The 21591-nt window shown below is 44.1% G+C and overlaps 1 protein-coding gene across 1 annotated transcript in view; it reads right to left on the reverse strand.

The window, feature by feature from the left end:
• SLC44A2 (solute carrier family 44 member 2 (CTL2 blood group)) overlaps positions 1-21323 on the reverse strand; it is a 341764-nt gene extending 320441 nt beyond the window's left edge. Inside the window, exon 1 of the mRNA XM_078685295.1 lies at positions 21196-21323. Within this exon, the coding sequence (XP_078541421.1) occupies positions 21196-21232 (37 nt within the window). The 5' untranslated portion in view covers positions 21233-21323. The remainder of the gene's footprint in view (positions 1-21195) is intronic.
• Between the last annotated feature and the right edge of the window lie 268 nt (positions 21324-21591).

The raw sequence follows: 21591 nt of genomic DNA on the forward strand, positions 1-21591 counted from the left end.
ATCACCGGGGACGTACTCGCAAGAAGAGAAGGGTGGGGGGAGGGAGATGAAAAAGGGACGAGCATAATTTTTCATCGCCCAGAAGGTCTCAATGGGGGTTTGATGTAATCGCTCCGCATGCATAGGATCCAGGGGCATTTCTTGCTGTTATGTTTTAGCCACCGGGCGAACAGACCGTTCCTGGTGCATATTATTTTTTTTAATTATTTTGTTCTCTCCTTTTCCTGTTTGAAGGCCATATTAGTTTGCTGAGAAACGTGTTCTTGTTGGGTGGGCCGGGCCGGTGGTTATCTCTCTGTTAGGGGCAGATACTTATGACCCCATTTTTTTTAAAAGCAAGTCCAAATATAATAATATAGCCGGCGTACCTTTTCTTTGACCTCTTTCCACCCGTTCCTGCATGCCCCTCCCTCACCAGTCACACCACCGTTTTGTTTTAGTTGTACAACAAAAAGAGCACCTTAGGGAAGGTGAAGGGTAGTGTAAAAAGATCAAAACAGCTCAGGAAAGTTACCACCATTTTGTTTTTTTCCTTCCGAGTATCCTGGGGGAACACCATTGCCTGTGAGGAAGAGCCCGAGATTTCAGGGAGGAGGCTACGGACTGACGACGTTGCATCCCATCAGACGACCTGTACCTCCGGAACAAACCTTCACCACCCTATTATTTTTTGGGGGGTCAACAATACTGTATTAAAGATACTTCAATAAAGATTTGGACACAAGTATTCAACCCCTACGGCCTCCTAGCTTTCATTTCCGACCCTCCCTCCGACAAGGGGTTTTCAGCTCACTTTGTCTAACCGGCATGTAATATTGTCTCTCCACTGTATGAACAGCAATGAGAGCTTACATCATTTGATGCATGATACGACTGTCCAAGGTGGCACGTTTGCCCCATTGAGAGGTTAGTACTCCCTCCACCCAAACCTCAAATCCTGATGGCAAAGTGGGGACTCAGTCCCACCTCGCGATTCTCAGCAAAAAGTAACCTCAGCGGTGGTTTCACCAAGCATGCATCGACCTGCCCAACTTCCATCACTGCAGTCAATACACAAAGAGGCATGCTGCCCGCAAACGACAAGTCATTGGTCCCTGGGGCTGGAACTGTGCCGCCAATGTTCCTGCTCGATGAACGTTTTAATTAACCAAAAGACTCCAAAGCAGGCACTTATCGCTTTATTGACCTGGAACCGCCAGAGATTTCACAACTTTAAGAAGAAACAAAAAGAAGTGCCTATACTTGACATATTTCACACTCTGATATTACTTCCACAAGAATATGTGAAGGTTTTTTGTGGTCGCAAACCCCTCTGCCTCATTAAAAACGAGATTTGTGTGTGCAAAAACTCTTTTAAATTTGTACAAAACCATTTTGTGATTCTGAAAAATGGGTTTGGAAATGATAAACGAATCACAATTTGGAAGGCAGTGGTAGCCGGCTGGACTCGCGGGGGGAGGGATCACACGGGGGGGGGGGGTGCAAGAGTCACTATTGCGGGAAGGAGAATAGCAAACAAACAGAAAAACATACCTTTCCACTGGGTCCCGCGTCTCTACTTCTGCTCTCCTGCCTCTGATTTCAGGACCAGGAAGCAGGCAGCCAAGCTCCCTCCCCTAAGCCAATCACAACGCCGCAATGCGGCATTGTAATTGGTCTGAGGGTCGTAACACGACCCTCAGCCAGGGGCTGGAGGGGTGGGCATGTTCTCCATACAGGCTGTAATGCAGCCTGCATGGAGAACGGGGAAAGTGCACATGACTGGTTTGGGGGGCCCGAGAAGAGTGACCAAATAGTCATTGCACGCTTAGGAGTGGGCAAACCACTCCTCCCCTGCCCTGCTCCGAGAGCAGTGCTGCCCCGCCCACCCGTTCGCCAGCAAAGCAGCACAAACATAAAATGATAACAACGGAAAGTTATTATCATTTTATGTTTTTGTTTCTTGTACTGCTTGAAAGCAGTGGGGCGACAATCCTCCTTCATAGCGGAGGAGCCGCCACTGTTGGAAGGGGTGTCAAAGGTACGTCCGTTCCAGATTGCAATTCGATAATCTATGTGTCAGCTGTTTTCAACCGCAATTCCAGTTGCAAACCATTGATCAGTTACCAGCTCCAAGTTGGGTTGGTAACTGATTCGTACAGGGGAAGGTATCCTCTTTGGACCGCTTCCCTTTTGTGAATCAGAGTGGCAACTTACAGTTGAAGGTATTGTGGTCTGCTGTCCCTGGCAGACTAACTTCCTAATGGTTGTAGTGACTTACAGGGGGTCACAAATTGAGACCTACCTCCTGAATATTAATTAGGCAGTTCATTCTATGACCACCCTTCAATTCATTATTTTGTGAGCTGACCTATTAGTACACAGATCGGTTTGCAAAATAAAAAGGTGTTCACAAAAATGAATTAGACAATTTGTGACCGCTTTTTGCAATCACTATTTAGTACATCAGACTCTTGTTTCAGGTTGCACACTTCTGTGGGCACAAGCTTTTAAATCCCAGAATGCGTTTTGGTCATGAACCTACTGTTTTCTGTAATTATTCAAGAACAATATTTATTTTTTCCTGGCTTCCAACATATATCGCTTTGCAGTTTTTCCATACAATAGCTGTATCTCAGATAGTATGATCACCAAAAACAATGCATGGGCAAAATGTTACTTTCACTTGTAAAGTCTGCAAAACCCCTACAAATTTTGCAATTTGCATAAACAATATTACGCGAGAATGCACCTCAAGCAAAAAATTATTTGAAGATACCAGCGACATACAGAAACTGTCTCACCCAGAAACATTTTCTGCTCAAACCAGTCTGCCCAAATATCAATGAAGTGCATGCTCACTTAAAAAAGTTTTGCAAAATATCGGTAAACCACAATTTGCCCTGAAAGCGTAATTTTGTGAAAGGTTGATAGAATGTCATGAAAAAAATATGCAATTTCACACACCTTTCCTATAAACTAACTGATTCTCCTGATTTTAACACAAGTCTTGTGACATTTTCATGTTCAAACACCATTTTCTCTTGAACAGAGACTTTGGCTGCCCTTTCTAAACAAGATAATACATTTTATTCATGTGTTTTATAAACCTGCAAGCGGTGCATAAACATGGCTTGCAGGTTTCCTAAACACATACATAAAAGGCATTACCACAATAGTAAACACTATGGGCCAGATGTAGGTCGCCAAATACCAGTCGGTAACGGCCGATTTCGGCCATTACCGACCGGTATTTGGAGTTTGAGATGTAGCGGGCCTAACTTTACAGAATCGGTAAAGTTACAGATTCGGTATATTTCCCTATTTGGTAAAATACCGAATCGGTAAATTTACCGATTCTGTAAACCCAGATGTAGGTGGCACTGTTTTCAGGTGGGTTCAAACCTCATAAGTGATGAATAGGACAAGCACGAGTAGAAATAAAAGTTATGCCAGGTTACTTGACTGGTAATATTCATTAGTCTGAGTCCATGTCTTCCTCATCACAGGCCTTAGTCCCTCCTGCCTCTCCCTGTGTGCCACTGATATCTGCCTATGCTTGTTTATTTCAGGAAGTCCTTACCAAGAAATGAAGTACTTGTACTTGGGGTATAGGGCCATCTTGGAGTGGTAAGGAAAAGTCAAGTTTGGTGCTTAGGTTCTGCATGAAGGAGGATAACTCTTTACGTAAGGACTGTGAGAGTAAGACGGACGAGGAGGTAATGAAGATTACGAATAAGTAATAAGGCCATCCCATGGCTGAGGCTTGGCAGAACAGTTTGCATCTCCGTCTGGACTGGAGCTGCTGCTTATAGCAATATTTACAAACCATTAAAGTGGGAAATCTTACTCTCACTTATGCTGTACATGACGTTAAATATTTGCCTAAACACCTCGCAGGTATCTGACAAGAAGCCTGGATCCATTCTTTCGGACCATTTTGAACCATGTCTAAAGAATGGTATTAACCCACTCATGGCCTTCTCTCAGTCATTGATATAAGGTTCACATTTATATGATGTGATACATGCATGTCAGTTAAAAAAAAAAAGCCAGAGGTGGTGTAAATTACATGATCCTGCAGTATTTGAACCAGTGGCGGCTGCAACTGTACAATGGTGGCGGGCGGGGGGAGGTGGCGGGATTGGGGGAAGGTTTTTTATTTTTAATCGCTTACCTGGGTACAGTTGCAGCGACGCCGCCTTGCCTCATCTCTTCTGATTCCGGAATGAAAGCAGGAAGCACACAGGCTTCCCCTAACCCAATCGCGACGTTGCTGTCACCATGACAGCAGCGTCGTGATTGATCTGAGCGCCGTGGTTTGGCGCTCTGATGGGAACTCTGAGCCTGTGCATGTTCTCCACCCAGGCTGTGGATTACAGGCCGGTGAAGAACATGCAAAGTGTGCATGACTGTTTGTGCGGCCAAAGACAGCCAGCCAAACCATCATGCACACTTGAGTGCTCACCACTCCTCCCCTTGATCTGCACAGCCCAGCCCCGAGAACTGAGCAAGTACGGAAAAATAAAAGGATAATAACAATGCATTATTATCATTTCCTTTTTCCTTTTTAACTGCTCAAAGGGCAGTGGGGCGACGCTAGTAGGGCGACGCTCCTCCGCCTTAGCGAAGGAGCCGTCACTGATTTGAACCCTTGTTAAATGACAGGTTTGACACAGGGTCCCATTCTTTGAATTTCACCTGCCTCCTACTTGCTGCTGATGGATTAAGAGAAGAGAAGGTTAAAGAGAGATAAGTGCAGATAGTAGATAAGGCTCCTATATCCTTGTTTACTTCCGTTTCCTCCTTCTGCATCCATCGTTGTGCACACTAGTTGTAGCAAGTACAGGGGCAATAAAATGAAATGCAGTGTAGCTGCTACTACTCCTGGGTACTCCTAATCAATACCCTTACCTTATTAAAACGGCTACTCTTATGACGTAATTAACTAACACTGGAATGACTCTTCTATTTCAGCGGTTTCGTTTATGTTTTTGGTTTTTGTACACAATGATATATAGGCACTTATTCTGATTTATATGCACGTTGCTGGTCAGGAACAGAGGTGTTGTTTAACTACAGAGAACCACATATGTGACATTGCAGTGGGGGCTCGGGCCCTATGCTTTGCAAACCACTCTGTGTAGGTCCCCTCACCCCGCCCTCTGTCAGTCCACCCCCCACCCTCTGTGTCATTCCCCCTCCCCCTGCCGTCTGTGTCAGTCCCCCCACCCTCTCTGTTAGTTCCCCACCCCCTGCACCTTTAATGATGCTTCCGCCCCAACAATCAACCCTCCGTGTGCGTCCCTCACCCTCTTAAAACACACTTTGTCGTTAGTAGGTCACAATAGCGAGACAGATTAGCGTTGCCAGTGCTTGTTGTTCAAGTATAACCAGAATAGTGCTTGTTCGGAGCAGCCCGTTTAGACAGTCAAGTGTGCAGTTTTCCACTTCAATGGAAAAGATTTCGGCTTTGTTCACAAAAGAATGTTAAATACACTGGTACCACCTGCCTCCGTGTCTCCCTGACCCTCCATGCCAGACAATCATAATTATTTTTTTGTAAAGCGTTTGATGAGGAAAGAAGGCTTAGCCAGAAAACAATGAGTGTGTCCTAATGGTGGTATTTTCAACTACGTGTTAACGATTGCCATATACGAGCGCACACACAGCGCGCGCACAAAGAGGTGGTTACAGATACGAAACAACTAGATTTCCTAGTATCTAGTATTTTAATTGCGCTGTGTGAATCCATCTGAAAATGCCGACAAAAACCAAGAGACTGCATCGCAAATAAATGAAAATAGAGAACTTAATGAGCTCGTTACCAGCTGGAGAAGGCATTTGAGCTTCCACCTCGTTGTAGATTTTGTCCACCAGTTTCTCTTTCCAGCTTGTAAAAGGATTGCTTGGCAGGGTTACTCTGAAGGAATCTTAACTCGAAAGGTGTATCCCAATCTTGCAAACAGATGATATTTCTTCAACTATATTCACTGTCATTTCCTGAAAGTTGCCCTTGAGTGAGGGAATCAGCTAGAAGCGACCAGTGACATGCGGCCGGTAGGTGGCACTGTTACACGACTAGTTGTCCGAAAAAGAAAAAACAAGCACACACGGTGGGAGCGCACGGTGGGAGCGTGTGAGGCAGAGAGGAGACGCTATGCGTGTGCAGATCCCCTGTCCGTGCGCGCACATGTTATGTCCCCTTCGTGCACCAAACCGACAACAGTAGTCTCGTCTAGGCGAAGCAGCGCATGCGCTGCGTTCGCTAGGCAAGACCTAAAAATGAAATACAATTTTGAGATAAAATGTTGGTCCTTGTGTAGGTTGAATATGTGCAGCCTGAGGTTTTAACACCAGGGTCTGATTTGTAGCTGGGTAGTAATGAACAATCCTGTGATTTCTGAAATGCCAATTCTAGCAGAGGATCTACTAGGGACATTTCCTCTACTATAGGGATCCTTTGTGGTGGAAATTCAACTGGTGGAATAACTTCCAAATATAGCACCTGCTCCAGAAATCAGAGACTTTCCTATTACCATCCTATTCTAAATTAGGCCACAAGTCACTTATCCATATAAATATCCCTCCACTCCAACAATTTAACTTCATTATAATTAAATACTATTGACTTTCTCCGTCTGAATCTTACTTATTACAAAAGATCTGAGAGAAAATTGGTGGACCAAACTTTTTTTTGTTGCAATTAGCTAGTTAGGTGTCTCTGCACAATCAACATCAGTGTATAAGCTTTTGAATAGCTTGTGGTAAAACTAAGCAAATTATAGTCTTTCGAAATCCAAAGACCCATTATCTACTGGAATCTGAAAGCTTCACAATTATATTCTGCTTTTTAAACACACTACACCCATACAAAGTAGAAAAACACCTTTAAAGAATCAATTAATGCTCTAGACCAGATGATATTACACACGTGTATTTTTGGGAGAAGTAAAATTACTATCAAATGTAGTTTTGCCCACAACCCATTGATCTCTTTCCAAATTACCTGTTTATCACTTTATGTCTTAATAGACCCCTGTTGTAATTTCGGATAATCAAGAGACAGTACTGGAAATAAGGTAATACATTGAGAATGTTAAAGTGCTAAAGGAATAACTCAAATTACACATTTGCTTAAGAGACACCAAGTTATGTCCTTCTCAGAATTAAAGACAAACACACTCTGGAAGAAGCTGAAAAAGCAAAATTCCACAAAATGAAACTGATGTTAGAAAACATTATGAGAGCTTGATTTGTTGGTCTTTAAACTAACACATTTTGTTTAACCGTCAAATGGATATTTAAAGTTTTAACGTCTCTCTGTTCAGTCTCCACCTTATTTAACAAACTGGTCGAAATAACATAGAGGCCTTTTATGAATTGTCATGTGGGATAGTCGGAGGAATTAAGGGTGGAGTCCATGGACCAGGAAAGGAGAAGATTTCTGTGTCTATCCTCACGGCATTGATAGACATGCTTAGTGGACTACCCGAGCCAAAAAGTTGCTTTACACTTTAACACCCTTAAAAATGATACGTGTTGCAAGTACGGTCAAGCCAAAACCTGGGATAGTACAAGCATATGGTATACAGATGTCCGTAAACATTTTTTGGACAGAGTAGCAAATAAATTGACACAAATTCTCAGAGAACCAATAGACTTGGATGAATAAATGGTGAGGTTTAATGATTCTTCCAGAATCCAAATAAGAAATCCTCTTACTACACTTTGGATTCAGAAAGGAATTGTGTTTGGAAAAAAAAAATCCTGCAGAATTGGAACAATTATATTAACGCAAAAGTTAACTATTCGATTATCCATCACTAGACACTTTAAGAACAGCAATAATTTTATCCTGTATCACTTTTCCTATGTCATCCTGAATTGCAAATGTTAAAAACAAGAAGTAGATACTAAGCAGCAATGATATCTACTGATTACTCTGTTGTCATGAGCATCATTCTTAACAAAACAAAAGTACATAAAAAGTCAATATTGATCAATCTCTGAAAGACGTTCCTTTCTTTGCTTTTCCACATCCAGCATATTGTAAGAATATTTGTGGGGGAGCAGAAAAATATCTGAGCATTCGAATCAAAGAAATCAATGCGGATAGGAGCACGTAAAAGCATTGTGAGTTGTATGAAGTGCTATTAAAATTCAGCTACATAAAACAGTGTCCATTGGTCACAGAGTAGGTGCAAAGGGAAAGGCTGTCATGAGAGACAGCATAACCTTGGATATACAGGCTTTTGTGTGGCTGCATTTAATATATTTATATAATTAACAAGAGAAGCAAAAAACAAAGAATACATTTCCTGTTAAGTACATTTATTTTGAGGAAACAATGGTTTCTACATAGCATTCCATTTTGCCCTTCTAAGCATCTGTTCAAAAAAGATTAATACACAGGAAGTGAGCCAAGAATGGTCTAGGGTGTGCCCAGCCCTTATTTAATGGGCCACTCAGTGACTTGGCCTGGAAACAAATGGCAGTTAGCCAAACTTGATGACAAGCCAGCCCTACCCATAACATAACGGTTACAAGACAGTTCAAGCTCTGATAACACGCACTGAAGTATACAAAAAAAGTGATGGATGGAATGCTTGAATTCATCCAAGTGATTGGTAATTACTTGGGTCCGCGTCCCAGTCCATCTTTATTAACCCCACCATCTCTCCTCAGTTTGGACCTTAACATATGCAAATCAGGCTTGACCCTGCAGTCCAGAATAGGTCCTCCCTGACCTGGACCACAAGCAACCCAAGGGAGGTTTTGCCCTTATGAAGACCCATCAGTTCGGGATGGCTGGGTTCCAGTAATGCAATGTGCACGAAAACCGTGTCAGAGAATACCCAATCCACAAAGGGCGTCACACTGAAGTATACAAAAAAGTAATGAATGGAATGCTTCAATTAATATTAGCTACTGGTAATTACTCGGGGTCACATCCTTGTCCATCTTTATTTTATCCGTTACCAGTCGCCAGCCACGGCCCGTGCAGGGCGTTATACCGGGGCGGTGACGTCAGGCGGGGGAGGGTCAGGGTGGGGGGTTGTAAAATGCGGGATATGGACCATTACAGGTAAGTACCAAAAAAAAAAAACTGAATTTTGTTACCTGCGCTGCATCGCCAAATGTGATGCAGCGCGGGCAACAAAATTATTATTATTTTTTTCGGTACTTACCTGTAATGGTTCATATCCCGCATTTTACAACCCCCCACCGTGACCCTCCCCCGCCTGATGTCACCGCCACGGTATAACGCCCTGCACGGGCCGTGCCTGCCAGTTGCTGAGATCACTTATACTTTCTATTCCCTCACTTTTTTGTATCATTTGCTCATTTACTTTTACATTTTTTTAAAATAACTCTTTCATTCTAATTAATTATTTCAAGTTTTGAAATTAAATTTGAGAATGATATTACTGTTTTAATATAAAGGTATATGTTCGATATTGCTGCTTTTTATTATTTTTACTTACATTACTTTCAAAGTAATGAGTTTTATTTTGCTATCGTTTTGACTGTAATAAGTAAATACATTACTGATTTGTCTTTACTGATTTGTCTGTATTTATTTGTGTTCTAATTCTTAAATAAATGTTTTCATTGTTTTCTTTAATTTTGATTCGTTTTGAGTGTGAATAGTACATTTGATCTCCCCAGAGACAAACATTTTCTGCAATGTTGTTTATTTGGGATTGGGATTACTTTATTGCCCTCTACCCCAACCAAACCCAACACTGTCGCCAGTGTTGCTTTGTTATGAGTGAGAATAGTAAATCTGATCCCACCACCAGAGCCCAACGCTTTCCCTAATGTTGCTTTGTTTGGAATTGGAGTAGTAAATCTGCCCACCAGTGCCCCCTCCAGGAGATCAATACTTTTCCCAACTTTACTTAGCTTGGGTGAGTATGGTGTATACCTGTCCCTTTCCACCCCTCCCCCTGAGTCCAAGACTATCCCCAATATTGCTGAGTATGGAGTGGGAATGGTAAATCTGACCCCACCCCACAAAAAAATAGATACACTTTACTCACATTTTTGGGATTGAAGTTACAATTGTAAATCTGATATACGTCCCAAAGATGTTAGTTTAGTAAGAAATATAATTTAATGTAATCATTTTATTTAACATTTTTGTAGATTTATTGGGTTATTTTATATGTTTAAATTCTAAAACTAAATGCATTTGTGAAGATATTTAATTTTATTTGTAGATAGAAATGTTCCCAAAAATTATTTTTTTAATTGATCTGCCCCAGCATCAATATTGCCCTCAGAAATCTATTCTCGATTTTCTGAAATATAGAACAACCAGTATAGCCCCAATGTCAGCTTCATATAGTGAAGCTGTAAATGCCTTTGCTCTATAAACATGTAGTAACTAGCTCAATGAAGGCCCCCCTATTCTTTGTTTACATTTAAGAATTGCTGCTGGAAGTTTAGTATCATACCGAATTCCCAGATAGTCAAAATAGTTTACCTATTCTAAAATCTCACTGTTCATAGTAAAAGGGAGCTTTAACTCAATCCTTGGTTCCAATATCATAAATTTAGACTTAGAATCATTGAAAGTCAAATGTTTGTAAGCACAATAATCAAGGAGGCCCTTAATCAATTTAGACATAGAAACTTTCAACTTTCTAAACTTTCAACTTTTGCAATTTTCTAAAATTTGAAAATAATTGCAATTAAATACTTTTAATATCTTTAAAGTATATTATTGATGTTTTTACACAATTTTTTTGATCATTTTGTTAATTCTATTTTCTAAAACTGAGTATTAGAGTAAGCTATACTTTTGTATTAGAGATTTTTAACTTAGAAATGTTTGTAGGACGATATATTTAAATCAAATATGTTTGTTATTTTAATTACAAGTAAAGGGTTCATGTTATTTTGGTAGTCAATTGTTTTACCTCAATATTTTGGTAGGTGAATATTTATGCAGTCAATAGTCAGGACTACAACAGGCTACCCAGGAATGCAGATGTGGTCTTGGGGTAGGTTGTTACTGGAATTTAAAATAGGGGTGGGCGATAAATTCTGCCGTGCCGGCGGTAATTGCAGAGTTCTGCCCACTCCGCGCTAAGATTGTCATTTTTAATCGCGCACGGCTCACCAACGTTAAGTTCACACACAAGGATTATCGTCCCCTAGCGCAATTTTCGGCCACCGAGACAGCACCTGGTGAGATTTTCTCAATGCGGGCAGCCGTGTGCAGTTGCGACCATTTGCAGTGAGAAAGCTGCCCCTCAACTAGAAAATCTACTTGAGTGGCAGCAAAGAAGCAGAGCCCTCTTGCACACTATGTGGTGCAGTTCGTACTGATTTTACAGCGCGGAACAAGCTCCCGGCACTAAAAATCGCGCAAGCAGCTCAATGTGCTGATTTCCGCACGCTCGCGAACTCAATGGAATCTCGCTGAGTTTTTATGAAACTCCATGGAATTCCGCAGAGTGAAACTCCACAAGTTCAGTCCATCCCTACTTTAAACATGGCTAGGGTTAGACTGCTCTAGGATTCTGCACATCACTAGGGGTAGACAGCTACAGGATGCAGAATTTGTCTAGGGGTAGGCAGTGTACAATGCAGAATATGTCCTACCCAATGATCAGAGACAAAATTATGCGACTATGCAGACGTGCATTTTCCGCATAATTATTTATTTGCCACATAATCCATCACCTGTTGCATCATCTGAAGGTTTTAACAAAAAAATGTTTTTGCTCAAACGGATCAAAAGTTACTAAAAATGCAACAACGCCGCTACAATGTCCCTGCGCAGTGGAAGACCATTTAGAAACATTGACTGGCCACCTTTCAGTTGCTCAGAGAGGTTTTGGGGTATTAAACAAGTACTAAAGAGGTGAAAACTTTTCCCATACAGTGTTAACGTGAGTAAAAATAACACAATAATGAAGTAATACTATCATAAAATGTGCCACATTACGCCACATAATTTGCCTTTACGTTCTGCATAATAGTCAACCCTGCTGCATAATTCCAGTGGCACTGCCTATGATACTGCGTGCCTGTCTGCAAAGTACTGATGGTTGCTCTAGGGCCTCACTGTTCCTTTTTGCTAATCAATACATCTTCCCACAGGCTTACATTGGGTTTCCTGCTCCCTTTCGCTAATGGATACATTTATCTGTCGAGCTCAGAGAAGCAGGGAGATTTGGCAGGCAGAAGAGCTTGTGGAGTGCCAGTAACTCATTTCCTTAAAAGGTTTTAGCTTCTGGGAGTACAGGGACACCAGGTTTCGATACGAAGGCCGTCGTTGTGATGTTGGCACTCTCTGATCACATAGCAGCAGGGCTTTGGTTGTCAGTCCTCTTTCCCTGACCCTAGGTTGGCAGGGTGGCTGTTGAAATGAGTCGGTAGCTGTCTGCGACTGACTAGGACTGTGCCCATCCACGGTTATGCCAGGGTGGGGCAAGTTAGGAAAGCTTTGCTATCCAAATAAAATTCATACTAGGTGAAACACATGCTTTAAATACTTCAGGTAAGGAACTGGGAGAGAAAGAATAGAAGGATCTGTGAGGGGGCAGGAAGAGACTGGCAGAAAATGGGTTCTGTGAGAGGGGAAGTAGTTCAAACCCTGCTTGACACCTCTGACTCATGCCATCAGCTTTCAGGTGCTTCTCTCCATCACAGCTGGCTAAAACCAAAGCTCTGGCACCATTAGGGATTTGGGACAAGCTTTAAGATGGAAGCAGACAACTGACAACCACTGGTGCTGCTAATGCAACAGTGTAATGGGGTGGGGTTTAGGGGTCGAAGGAAGTTGATGGAGCCTGACAGGGCACATTCATGAGGGGTGGAGTCAGACGGAGCAGAGTCAATTACTCTCCACCTCTGGTCCATAATTCTTTATGCATTTTTAGGTCTCGCCTGAGACAGCACATGCGCTGTCGCATGCAGACACTTTGTTTACTTACAGGGGGCCTAGACACCACCCATTGCTTACCATTGGTTGGATTCACCATCACATTTTTTTCCTTGCTTGTCTTTGGTCAGCGCGTGCCGGTTTCCCTTCCTCTTCGTGTGTTTGTCCCTCCCCTGGATGATGGCACAAATACTGCTTCCTTGCCCAGTCCAGGCTTATTTTATTGTTCACAAACAGAATGCATTTTGAGATAGCTTAGAGGGTTAAAGCACGAGCTCTGGATAACTATGTGTAGCCAGCTGTTTTGAGGGAGTAGCACTAGTAAGATAACTCAGGTCCTTAGCACACTGGCTGCAGCTATAGGGGCATAATCACTAACTACCGGCAAAAATCCTCATAAAAAACATGGAGGATTAACATACATGTTGCAGAACTTTGTATGTAACCAGCATGTCACAGGCATGTATTTACATATAAGATAGTACAGTGGTTTCATACACTCGTTGCAGAGATGCTTGTGTGGTACGTATGTACAAACGTGGTGAAACAGCTCAAGAGGTTATGCACTCGCTGGAAACAGTTGGCGTAACATGAATAGCATATATCTGACGACTCGCAGATTTGTACTCATTCATTCATTCATTCTTCTGATGTTGATAAAACGAATGCCACTGAGTTAGGTAGCTGCAATAAACAATTGATTGTATTGTCTTCTATAATATAAGTCGTGTTCATTAGCATACCGTACGAATAGTTAAAGTTTGAGCAATTAACCCACTCTTTTAGCTCCCTGCCGACTTTTGAAGCGACACAAGGCGCAGGCTGTATTCTTTTCCCATTTACTTGAGCGGTTTGTGGTGTCTGTCGACCAGGTGTAAGCAAGCAACGGGGCTCTGCTGGAAATGTGACACCTCCCTCCTGCGATGACGTCTTGCCACGCGCCGTCCCTCACCTCCCCGTGTAGTGACACTACTCGAACAAAAGGAGGTATTACATATCCTCTGAATGTGTCAGTCGGAGCTCTGAGGCCGGAGAAACATGGCAGCGCACTGGATGATTCACAAGGCGGGCCAGGGATAAGACTCAGCCATGAAGTTGTTGTCAGGATCTAGAGGTTCCCGCCAGGACTGTGTGTGCCAGTGTCTATGGAGACACTACATCCTGTGAGGGCTCCAGTGCGTCTCATCCGCTGATCTCCTAAATATTGGTGTCAGCCTCCATTGAGACCGGGTCTGTCATTATGTATTAGTTTGGGCCTTTGTTTTGCAACTCACGCCAGAAATACACGTCTTGCGCATCTCTGAGCTTAATCTTCCTTTGCCGCAGCTCCTTAGGTTTCACCAACCCCTACAGTTGGCACATTAACCACCTCTGCTATCTCCCTAGGATGTAAACCTCTGATGGTTCGCCCAGGGAAACAACCTTTACAATGCAACCATTACATCGCACTACATTTACAACGCAGGCATTACATCGCAACATCCTTTACAACGCATATCACTACAATGCATCCTTTACATTGCATGTCCCTACAACGCATGTCACTACATTGCATGTCACTACAACGCAGGCATTACATCACATGTCATTACAACGCATACCATTATGACGCATAGTACTCCTACACTATCCAACACTTACTCTACTGTTGCACCCCTGGAGTTAGAATAGTAATTTTTACACCTACACTATCCAACACTTACCCTACTGTTACACCCCCTGGAGTTAGAATAGTAATTTTTACCCCTACACTAACCAAAACGTATCCTACTGTGGCACCCCCTGGAGTAAGAATACTAATGTTTACCCCTACACTATCCAACACTTACCTTAAATGCAATGTAATGGTATGCGTTGTAATGGTATGCATTGTAAAGGTATAATGAGATGTAATGTAACGTTGTAAGTGTAGTTTTAAAAAAACTGTTGTAGTGGTATGCGATGTAAATGTATGTGTTGTAAAGGATGTTGCATTGTAAAAACTGTGTTGTAAAAGCATGCGTTGTAAATGTATGCTTTGTAACGTCATACATTTGATCGCCCATATTTGCAGACGGCATATACCCACTGAGCTGTCCCATGGCAATTAAAAACATTTGACCTGACTTGCGGGTGGTTTACACTGGATCTCTGAAGCAGGAACATTAACCTGCTGAGCCATGTTAGTGGAGTTTGCTGCCACAGCTTTGGTAATAGGTGATTAACTTGGCTGAGCTATTTTACCAGGAGTGATCCACATACATCTCTTCAACATGCACATTACCCGACTGAGCTGTCTTTCTGGGATTTGGTCCTGAGACTGACAGTCTACACATAAATGAAATCTACAGGGGACACAAAGTCCACTGTGCTGTCTTCCCAGCTTCTCCTGCCTCTTTCTAACCCTGAATGTTCCGGCAAATTCATGGCTTTGAAATAAATCTCTAGTCTTTGATCCTTATTTAATCCAAACTCCCTGTAATCACTCTTGCCACGGGAATTCTCCCTCCGTCGGCTGTGGTGGGCATTCGCTTTGAGAACTGTATATTTTAAAGGGAGGAGGCCTTTTCTCATGTTGTCTTTTTTTCAGCTAGGCCAAACTTCAGTTGAGTTATTTTAAGTATGTACCGGTTTTAACATCTTATTATTGTATGTATTTAACTAGTTGGCATTGGACTTTCATGAGTACAACTTGTATTGAATTGAGTTATTCCATGGGAATCAGAAAGATGCCATTAGTATTTAATATGTGTAGTATTTTAAACAGTGTGTTTAGTTTTTGTCCTAACTGCGAGCTATTCGTGCTCTGAGCCTTAGAAGACTAAAAGTCTCAGACGTTCACAGTTAGTGTGTGTGCCTTAAGGGTTAGACACACTACACTCCCAGAGATTGCATAGTAAGATTGGAACCCCTGGCATGATGGCTACACTTAGATCTCTACTGCAGGTGCATTAATCTACTAAACTATCCTACTAAACTCTGAAGCTGTTACAGTCAGATTAAACAAAAATATCTGCAGCCACAGTGTTGACTATATTAACTATTTTGCTAATATTTAAACCTGTCACCTGTAGGCTACAGAGAAATCCTTGCAGTAGGCATTTACCACATGCGATATCTCACAGTGACTTACAGGGCAATACAATTTGACATGCTATGACTTGTTATGTAAGTGGCAAAATACAATTGGACAGATTTGCTAGGCGACAGAGACTGAGCCTTGGCAGATGGGGACTTGTAAACAAGGACAGGGGGAGATTTCCTGACACTGTTTTTATTATGTTCATAGACATAAACACGTATGACAAAGGTGTAACTGTGTCCGGAGCCCCGATGATAGCGCTGAAGGCCCGTGACAGCCATTCACCTGGCTCCAGAGCACTGCAAGTCTTTTTGCAGCCCTGCACTACTTCAAATTGAAAGGGCAGGAATGCAAGTATTTACGAGATACAGTGCAATCTTGTCCTTTCAATCAATCAATCAATCAGATAATTTGTAGAGCGCACTACATACCCGCAAGGGTTCCAAGACGCTGAGGGAGGGGAGGGGGGTGCTGTTGCTACTGGTCGAACAGCCAGGTCTTGAGTTGTCTCCTGAAGATTAGAAGGTCTTCGGTTTGTGTAGGATAAAGGGGAGGGTGTTCCAGGTCTTGGCGGTGCGGTGGGAGAAGGATCTGCCTCCGGCTGTGGTTGTACGGATGCGTGGGACGGTAGCCAGGGAGAGGTCTACGGAGCAGAGTTTCCTGTTGGGTACGTAGAAGGAGAGTCGACTGTTGAGGCCGGCGCACAATGTGGTGCCCAGCGCCAACGTGGGCACCCTCGCACCATATCTGCATTGTTGGCAGGATTGTTTTTGTGCAGGAAGGGACCCCTGACGCAACACGTGGCTCACTGTCTTGGGTGCTCCTGTGCCCCCTCTTCTAGGCTCGGAGTGAGTACTGAACAATGACTGGGTGCCCCTGTTGGGAACAACTTTCAGTCTTATTACCCATTTTCTGAGAACTCAAGCCCCATGAAGCAAAACAATAAAGAATTCTACATTAACGGCTGAGATAGAGGAACAGACAGGGGTGACATGGAGAAAGACCACTTTCCTAGGAGGTCCTTGCAAGGTGGGGGAACAGAAAAATGGCCCACTCTGCCCACGCCTTCAATGTTCCTGGTTCCGCGACCCATGCATGGGGAGGGGGCGTCTGGAGCCTGCTTTCTTCACAAAGGCGTCCCCTTCGCCTGAGCCCTTGACCATCGCGTTTCTGTTGTACATTCTCCTGCGACACTAGGCCGAGGATTTATGTAGAAGCCACATTAGAACAAACACAGGTGTCCCCAAAAAATGGAACATTATGGTACAAAGGACACTATTCTATTGTAGTGGTTAATAGACCCCAAAATCTGTGAGGCTGAGGTGTGGAGAGTGCCACGTCATTGTATGAGAGACTGAACACTGACAGCAAAGGCAGACAAGCGTTTCCCTCGTATACATGTTATCACGTGGCCATTTATCAGCAAAAGACCAGTGTGCGGAATCTGGACACAGCCAGCACTACTCGAGGAGTTACAGACTACACCTCCCCTATGTGACCCTGCAGCCTCGGCTTCTCCCACACTTCGAGCACCGCCACCAACCGAGGGTGCTGGCCTGGGCACCGGCTGCTGGGCAGTAACTGTAAATTGTATGTACATGATCCATACAAACAAAACCACAATTGTATTTACATGCCGCTTACTAACCCTGACTAGGCGTTGAAACTACCCCTGACGGCAGTGCTTTAAATGGGCTGGTACTCACCAGTACTGAGTACCAGCACTTCCGATTTTTCTTGCCGTCAGTACCGGCACTTCTCTGTAGCCAGGGAGAGTACCGGTACCCTGATCCCCGGCACGGCAGGCGCAGGTTAGGTTTCTCCTCCAGTGCAGGGCAGATGCTGCTCTGCTTCTGAGGAGCTTGTAATGAACCGAGCCTTCAGAGTTGCAGCGCCCATTTGAATGTCCCCAAACTGCAGGGCTTTGAAAGGGCTGGTGTCTCGCTGTGATAAACAGGGCAGGGTCTCTAGACAGACCCTGCACTGTCAATCAAGTGTGCAGTGGCCGTTCCGGTGAAAGTGCCATCATGGCTTTCATTATGTATAATAGGTTTATCTGCTTTATTGACATAAATGCATTTCTCGTGTGCTTTAATGTGTGCTGCAACTAGTACAAAAGTCATTATGTATGATCATATCTTGTCAGCCCCGCCCACTTGCCACACCTCTATTTTATTGAGTGCCTGCACTTATTATTTCCCATTTAAAGCACTGCCTGACGGGGCATTCGATGAAATTCGGTCCAGTCCAAACTGCTATTAAGCGGGCGAAATCTGACGTCTAGTGGCACCTGACATGGGGAGCTCGAGGTCCGTGGGCAGAGTGAGATACTCGCACCTGTCACGGGATGGCTTAATGCATGTGTGGGGTGGGGGAGGGGGGCATGTGAGTTTCGGACATCCTGTGAAATGTTGATCCTCTTGCAGAAATGGTTAAAAAAACGCTCAATTAATTACAAAAAAAGCCTGAGATATAGAGGCTGAGAATTCCCTGGCATAGCTGGGCACCGTGTAAACTCCCTGAATCAAGGGCTGCAAAGGGCAGACAGAGCAGGTGGGCACGGTGGCCCTTCATTTGCAGGCGCGGTCCAGCCCTCCCCCTAGTCTGTTTTTCACCCCTCCATGTTAGTCCATGGAGGAGGGGGGCGTTTGGTTGGTTTCGGTTTGCTGCGAAAGAAACGTTTCGGTTCTTGTCCTGTCGCTCAGATATGTTAACACTTAACAGGCAAAATAAAACTTTGACCGGTCGCTCAAAAACGTGCTGATTCGCAGATTGCTCTAAAAAAACATACACTGAAGCGTGAAGGAGGAAGGACCGTCCTGCCAGGGGGTTTCCGTTAACCGAGAGTTTCACTTAATGAAAAACACAGCATGGAAACTGTCAGTCACTGCAAATGCGCTGAGTGGGCACTGCGCGTGCTGCACAGGCGCTTCACACACACCATGGAAAGGCATTGCAGGCACCCTGTACAGGCATTACATGTTAAAGGCACTGCACAGAGACTGCACAAAGTAAACACCTAATCGATGCTGCACTCGCGCTGCCAAGCGTACACGGCTGTGCCACGCGCTATCATAAAACACTTCGCAGGCACTGCAAAAGCACACACAACGAACATGGCCACCGCCTGGCATGCGCTGCCCAGCAATAGGCACTGCCAAATCATAAACACTGCACGGGCACTGTACAGCGGAGCCGCCCCACATACACTGAGCAGAAAACGGACAGTCTGCACACAGCCATTACGACATTGCTCAAGCACTGCAGTGTGCGGGCAGTGGGCACCTCCTGCCAGCGGTGAGCGCATTCCACGCCCGCGAGCACAGGGCACCGCTTCTGCTGCCCCCGATACTTGCTGGACAGCGGTCTCTGGAGATAGGGCCAATGTCTACCTCCCACCCTCCCCCGAGGAGTTTGTGGCATAAATATGGGCAGGATATACCAGTACTGGCATCCTGCTGTGGGACTGTGGAGTAGCAAGGGTGCCAAGAGACCTGGTGCCAACACGAACCTGGACCCCTGCCTGCTGGGTGGATATTGAACCACTGCAATAACTGGTGTCCGCTGGGCCCCTTAGATCCATATGCCCCGGTTCCACTGCACCTGCATCACTATCTAAAGACATACCTACCCCTGGCCAGAGAATCAGTCAGGTCTTATGGCACCATTGAGCATGTACACCGTGCGCCTGTCTGCCGCCACCCCCCCCCCCCACCCCATAGAAAAGTATGTGTCCTCTTCCAGACCCCAAACCTTTACTCTACCCCACCCTGATGTTGCAATAATGTCATTCTTCCACAGATCGCAAAACATTGTTACTGACTTGGATCACAACAACGCCATACCGTAGACCACAAAACACTATATTCAATACCTTTATTAGTCATTGGGTTCCTAGCCTGTGTATTAGAGAGACCATGTATCTTCTGTTGATCCCAAGGCACTTTAATCTTTCATGAATTACAAAATAAAGAGATCATAAATTGATCATATTATAACTGTATGGGTCAATAGGTCATCAAATAAATGCTTTTATTTTATACCAGCCTTTGCACGCCCCTATACAAGATACACACTTTATTCCCCTAAAGTCTTTCACGGATCACAAAATAATTCGCTTCCATCTTACACCAAATCGTTGTCAAAGTCAATAGGTCTAGCTTTGCATTAGGGGTATAGTTTGATAATTGGCTAGGCAGCTCAGTGTAGAACCAATACCACGCTGTCCTAGAAGAAAACATCCACAATGGAGCCACATCTTGGCTACAAGAATATGGAAGCTGGGAGAAGGGCGCCCTTGAACAGAACGCATTACTAGAATTGTGAGTGCTATGAAAAAACATCAGAACATAAGGTTTGCGTTCAAAGTGGTGTACTTAAAAGGCATACATTACAAAACAGATATCAAAGTATATACTTTTGACGAAGGGTCAGTATTTTTCTTCCATATTTAAAACAGTTTATGTGTGTGCTAAAATTTAATGTAGGAGCAAGAAAGAAAACTAAATCACAAAACATGTTATCATGGCTTTGTGAAAGGTCAAAGCATCCGAACAACACCAGTTTCCTAAACACATATCCACGAACCAACTATTAATAATAAAAAGTCATGTTAGCAAATCAAATACCACACAGAGCACTCACTGGTTCTTGTCCAACGAAAAGACTACTTGAAGCCCCATCACCAAAACTCAATGGAAACACAAATGTTACAATGTACAATGTAACCCATCTCACAGTACCATGGCCTCGATGGGCAGCTTTGAAGCAATGGCAAACCATAAAGAACTCATGGCTGAAAAGGGCGGGGCCAAACCTCTGTACCCGACATTGTAAGTTTTGAAGATTTTATGACATGATGTTACATCTAAATCTCTCCGTAATTAGACCTAAAAAGTGTTTTGTTTTTTAGATACATCAAAAAATGGCTTCTACAGAAGACTGTAATCTGTTTCGAACCTCTCACGCCCTCAAGTCATAAATACCCTTAATTATCCCTGAGACCATTATATTATTTGGATGGATGGTGTAATATATGTATTGTCTCTCGGAACACATGCTTAGGAGCGAGTAGTATCATCTTGTTCCTCCCCAGAAACTTTATTTTCATACACATCCTACCATCGCCTCAGTCTGCAATGAGTCACGTGATTGGCTGCATTCTGCCCCCCTTTCCCCGTGCATTAACAGCCCTGCTCTTTGGGGGCCTCGGTGACAGAGCCCCTCCCCCCTCCCCTGGACCCTAGCTCCTTACCATGTCCCTCCTCGAGGTTCATCTCCTCAGCCACCATGGCAGCTCCGGGCACAGGGCAGGGTGGCACTCCGCTCCGACTACTATCTCTCCCTGCAACTCAGCCCTGACTGAAGCATCTGGCGCCCCGGTCACCGCAGAGCGGACAGGGGGCGGGACCAGGCAAAGGCCGCGACCAACCAGCGGACACGGCGCAGGGGAGTGACCAGCCCCCGCACCAATGGGAGCGCGGAGATGGGGGCGAGGAATGTGAGAGCTATGCAGGCATGCCCGGGATGATTACAGACAGGATGTGGGGATTTCAAGACAGCCCCACCAGAACGGAGATAATATATGATGCCACCCTGAGCGCTCTGTAGCGCGAGATATTTGCATAACACTTGTCCTGCCTTCGCCTTT

The sequence above is a fragment of the Lissotriton helveticus genome, chromosome 1_1 (assembly GCF_964261635.1).
Source record: "Lissotriton helveticus chromosome 1_1, aLisHel1.1, whole genome shotgun sequence".
Taxonomy (NCBI): Eukaryota; Metazoa; Chordata; class Amphibia; order Caudata; family Salamandridae; genus Lissotriton; species Lissotriton helveticus.